The 4,213-nt window shown below is 53.4% G+C and overlaps 1 protein-coding gene across 1 annotated transcript in view; it reads right to left on the bottom strand.

Moving 5' to 3' along the window:
* Positions 1 to 4,213, bottom strand: part of AHDC1 (AT hook, DNA binding motif, containing 1) — a 52,825-nt gene that overhangs the window by 15,681 nt on the left and 32,931 nt on the right. Inside the window, exons 3-5 of the mRNA XM_005875250.2 lie at positions 725 to 836; positions 551 to 588; positions 6 to 156 (exon numbers count right to left, since the gene is read on the bottom strand). Coding sequence (XP_005875312.1) covers positions 6 to 82 — 77 coding nt within the window. The 5' untranslated portion in view covers positions 83 to 156; positions 551 to 588; positions 725 to 836. The remainder of the gene's footprint in view (positions 1 to 5; positions 157 to 550; positions 589 to 724; positions 837 to 4,213) is intronic.

Here is a 4,213-nt window from a genome sequence, read left to right as displayed (position 1 = left end):
AGTACTTGGGCTCCCGGAGGTAGTCAGGAGAGCTGCACACGGCACTGGAAGTCACCACCAGGCCCTGGGGCTTCACACGCATCCTGACCTTGTCCTCCGAGGGCCACCAGGCGGGGCCGGGGCTGACATGAGGGTGCGAGAAGCCGGGACCAGGACCTACCGGGCAGGACAGGCAGGGGGTCCCTCACTGAATACTCAAGTCCTCTCAGCTCCCCATATCCCCAGTGAACCTCTGCATCCTCTCTTAAGTCCCCTCCCCAAGTCCATCTGCTTGTTGACCCCCAGCTTTGCCCAAACCACCACATGCACCATGAACCCCTCACAAGCCCCAGTTCCACTTAGTAACAGCTCACCCCCTTCTAGATCCTGGCTATGTGCTCAGGATACCTGCCTCTGATAGGGAAGAAGAGCAGGGCAGGGCAACCACTCCAGATCCAACTGAAGAAGAGGGCCAGACCCCTGCCAGAGGGCCAGGAAGTCCTATCAAGGGCAAGGCCTCCCTCCTTCTTGTCCCCATTTCCAGGGTTCCAGGGGAACCCCAGCCACTCACCCTCGGCTCTGCCGCCTGGGCTGTCACACTGGAGATATCTGTGGGCAACAAGACAGGCAACAGGAGATCTGAATGGTCTGGTGGCCACAGCCCCATCACTGCCCACCTGCCCACCGGCCCGGTCTCCTCCACATACCCCCCCGCAGCTCCCTCCAGTGCACACACCCGGCTGACCTGGGAGAGAGAGGGCCCCCGTGCTTGGGGGCTCTGCTAGTTGCTGGCTGGCAGCTGGGGGTGCCGTGGAACAACTTCGGCCTGAGCCCAGGCCTCGGGGCGTGGACAGCGCCTGGAAAGGACCATCGCAGCTCAGGTTTAGTGAGCACCTACTGCATGCCAGGCCCTGGGCTGAAAGCTGTCCAGGCATCATTTCATTTAATTCTTCATACCAGTCCTGTGAGGTAGGGGCTATTAATGACCCCATTTTGCAGATGAAGAAATGGAGGCTCAGAGATGAAGTACCATCATTCACTCATATTATTTATGGAGTGCCTACTTTGCACAAGGACCGGGTAGACAAAACATCAGATAATCAAAATGACTTAATTATTACTGGGATAAAAGCTGCAAAGAGAAAGTGAAAAGTGCCTGAGGTCAGAGGTTTAGCAATCACACCAGGGAGTCAACAACAATAGAAGCTCATACTTCGGGGACCTCTCTCTGTTGCCAAACCCTGGCCTAAGCAGTTCATATGGATTATCTCATCTAACTTCCTACAAACCTAAGATCAATATGATTATCATCCCCATTTTTACAGATGAGGAAACCACCCACTGTGAGGTTTTAAGCACCACGAGGGCAAGGATTTCTGTCCTGTTCACTTCTGTGTGTAGCTCCCAACACCCTGATCAGCACATGGCCCACAAGTAAATATTGAATGGATGCATGAAGCACACAGAGCCCTCATGGGCTCTCTCTTATTCCTCCCCAGACCCAAGTGTGACCCAAGAAGGGGGATGAGGGAAGGAAGACAAGAATGTGGAAAGGGACATTTTCTGACTCCCCGCCCCCCAGCCCACCTGCTAAACACTCTCAGAGCCCTCTCTATTTCACCTTCATAGTATTTATCACGACTGCAATCAATTACTTGTATAACTGGCTGTGCAGTGTGTCCCCCTGGAGTGTGGGCTCTTTACGGGCAGGGACTGCATCTGTCTTGTTTATTACCGCTGTATCCCAACCCTAGGGCCTGGGCTATGGATGCTACATAAATATTTACCAACTGACTCCCTGAGCGGGTTTGGGCAGAGCTGGGATTTAGATCCAGGCATGTCCGACTTTCAAGGGAGCCTGAGGACTCAGGGCCTTGGCTGATCCCCAAGAGATGGGATCTTGGGGAGCAAGGAGCTGAAAGGGCCCTGACTACCACCAGGGTCTTAAAGACCCTGACAGTGCCTAGTACAGTGATGGCGAACCTTTTTAGCTCGGCGTGTCAGCATTTTGAAAAACCCTAACTTAACTCTGGTGCCGTGTCACATATAGAAATTTTTTGATATTTGCAACCATAGTAAAACAAAGATTTATATTTTTGATATTTATTTTATATATTTAAATGCCATTTAACAAAGAAAAATCAACCAAAAAAAATGAGTTCGCGTGTCATAGGTTCGCCATCACTGGCCTAGTGTTTGGCCCTGACCTAATCCCCAGGGTCCATCCCCCATAGACACCTGCAGAGTCTTACTGGCTGCCACACTGCCCTGCGCTGTCCCCCACAGGAAGACTGCAGGCCTGGCTCAGGGACAGGATGGTACACGTAAGGACACTCCTCCACTCCCTCTTGGTGGACATCGATTTGCAATCTACCAAGCACCTCCACACATACGACCCACTGAATCCTTACAGCAGCCCAGGATTCATGGTTTATCTTCCCCTCCTTACAGAGGCAACAGGCTCAGAGCGATTGTGTAACTTGCCTGAAGTAACATAGCTGCTAAGTGGCAGGATTCCTAATTCTGCCCTAAGTCCAAAGCCTCCTTCTCCTCCCAGCTCCTGCGACTCTCCTTCAGCCACTCCTGAAAATGCTCCTTCTAGAGCTGTGATCTAATTTAAGGCTGGGAGGAACCTTAAAACCATCTAACCCACTGGCTTCCAAACCCTGGGCCTGGGGGAGCTGTGGAACATTCCAGATGCCCAGGCCCTAGTCCAGGGGAGTCTGACTCACAGATCTGAAGGGACATCTGGGAATCTGTATTTTTACTGATTTTTATTTATTTAATTAATTTTTTTTTTGGGGGGGGGGCGGCAGTTAATCCTTAACAGAGGATATTTTTCCATTGATTTTTAGGGAGTGTGGAAGAGAGAGGGAAAGATAGAGAGAAATATCAATGTGAGAGAAACACATCAATTGGTTGCCTTCTGCACGAGCCCCAACCAGGGCCCGGCCCAGGGAGGAGCCAGCAACCAAGGTATGTGCCCTTGACCGGAATCAAACCCAGGACCCTTCGGGCCAGAGGCCGACGCTCTATCCACTGGGCCTTCAATCCAGGCTGCGAAGGAAGCCTTCCAAACTGGCTAGGGCTTTTATTTGTTAAGAGAGAGGAAGGGAGAGGGAGTTAGACATAGAAAATCACTGAGAAGGAAACATCAATGAGAAAGAAACATCGATCAGCTGCCTCCTGCACACCCCTACTGGGGATAGAGCCTGCAACCCGGTCTGGGCCCTGACTGGGAATCGAACAGGCAACCTCGTGGTGCATGGGTCGACGCTCAATCACTGGGCTGCAGCGGCCGAGCTGGGAATCTGTATTTTTAAACAGCTCCCCACTCAGTGGGTACAATGTTTTAGTGCCACCTCGAGCCCCTCCCATTTTACAGATGAGGAAACTGAGATCGAAGAGGGAAAGAGACTTTGCCCAAGGCCTGGGGAGGGCCCTTCGGTTGCTCATTCCGGCAGAACATCCCTCTGTCCACTGTCCCTTCCCTCCCTGCAGCTCCCAGGCCTTAGCTGGTCCTCAACCTAGTCCTGCCTATTGGATCACTCAGGGTTCTGCTCTGCCCATGCCTAGCCCCTCCCAGGCCAGGCTCACTAGGCTCTCTCTGCTTCAAGAATCTCACCCTGCTCTTGCAGAAAGGACTGTGGGTGACATCCTCACACAGGAGGGAAGAGGCTCAGGCTCGGGAGCCTCCAATTCTGATTTCCAACACTGTGGTTGACCATGGCTCCTGGTACCTTCCTAGAGACGCCTACCAGAAGCCACCATCCCTCCCTCGCTGAGGGTGGTGTTTACTAAGCCTCCCTGCTCTAGAGACCTCCCACTTGGGACTAGCGGCTGCGATCTTGGCAGAGAGAAAAACCTCCTTTCCAGTGGTTGCTTCTGTTCCACCCACCCGTGAAGACCTTTGGGCATGTCCTCCTGCCAGACCTCCTGACTGTCCTCTGCTCTCCCTTGCAGGCCCTGGGATCTGAGGGAAGCAGCTGGCTCTTCTCCCCACCACACCCAGGTGGCCGTTTTCTTGGACCCCTCCCAAGGGTACCACCTATCCCATGTCTGTGAACAAAGTCAAAAGGATCTTTCTGTCCCTCTGACAGCTTCTGGGTCAGTGTGTCTGAGCCTGCCCATGGGGACACCAGACGGCTGGGAGGGGGCCCCAACCTGCTGTGCACAGTGCCGGGAAGCGCCAGCCCACATCCTTGAGTCCCCAGCCCCACCCTCCCCCGGCTGT

Source organism: Myotis brandtii, unplaced genomic scaffold (assembly GCF_000412655.1).
Source record: "Myotis brandtii unplaced genomic scaffold, ASM41265v1 scaffold456, whole genome shotgun sequence".
Lineage (NCBI taxonomy): Eukaryota > Metazoa > Chordata > Mammalia > Chiroptera > Vespertilionidae > Myotis > Myotis brandtii.
This window is presented reverse-complemented; position numbering and strand designations above follow the sequence as displayed.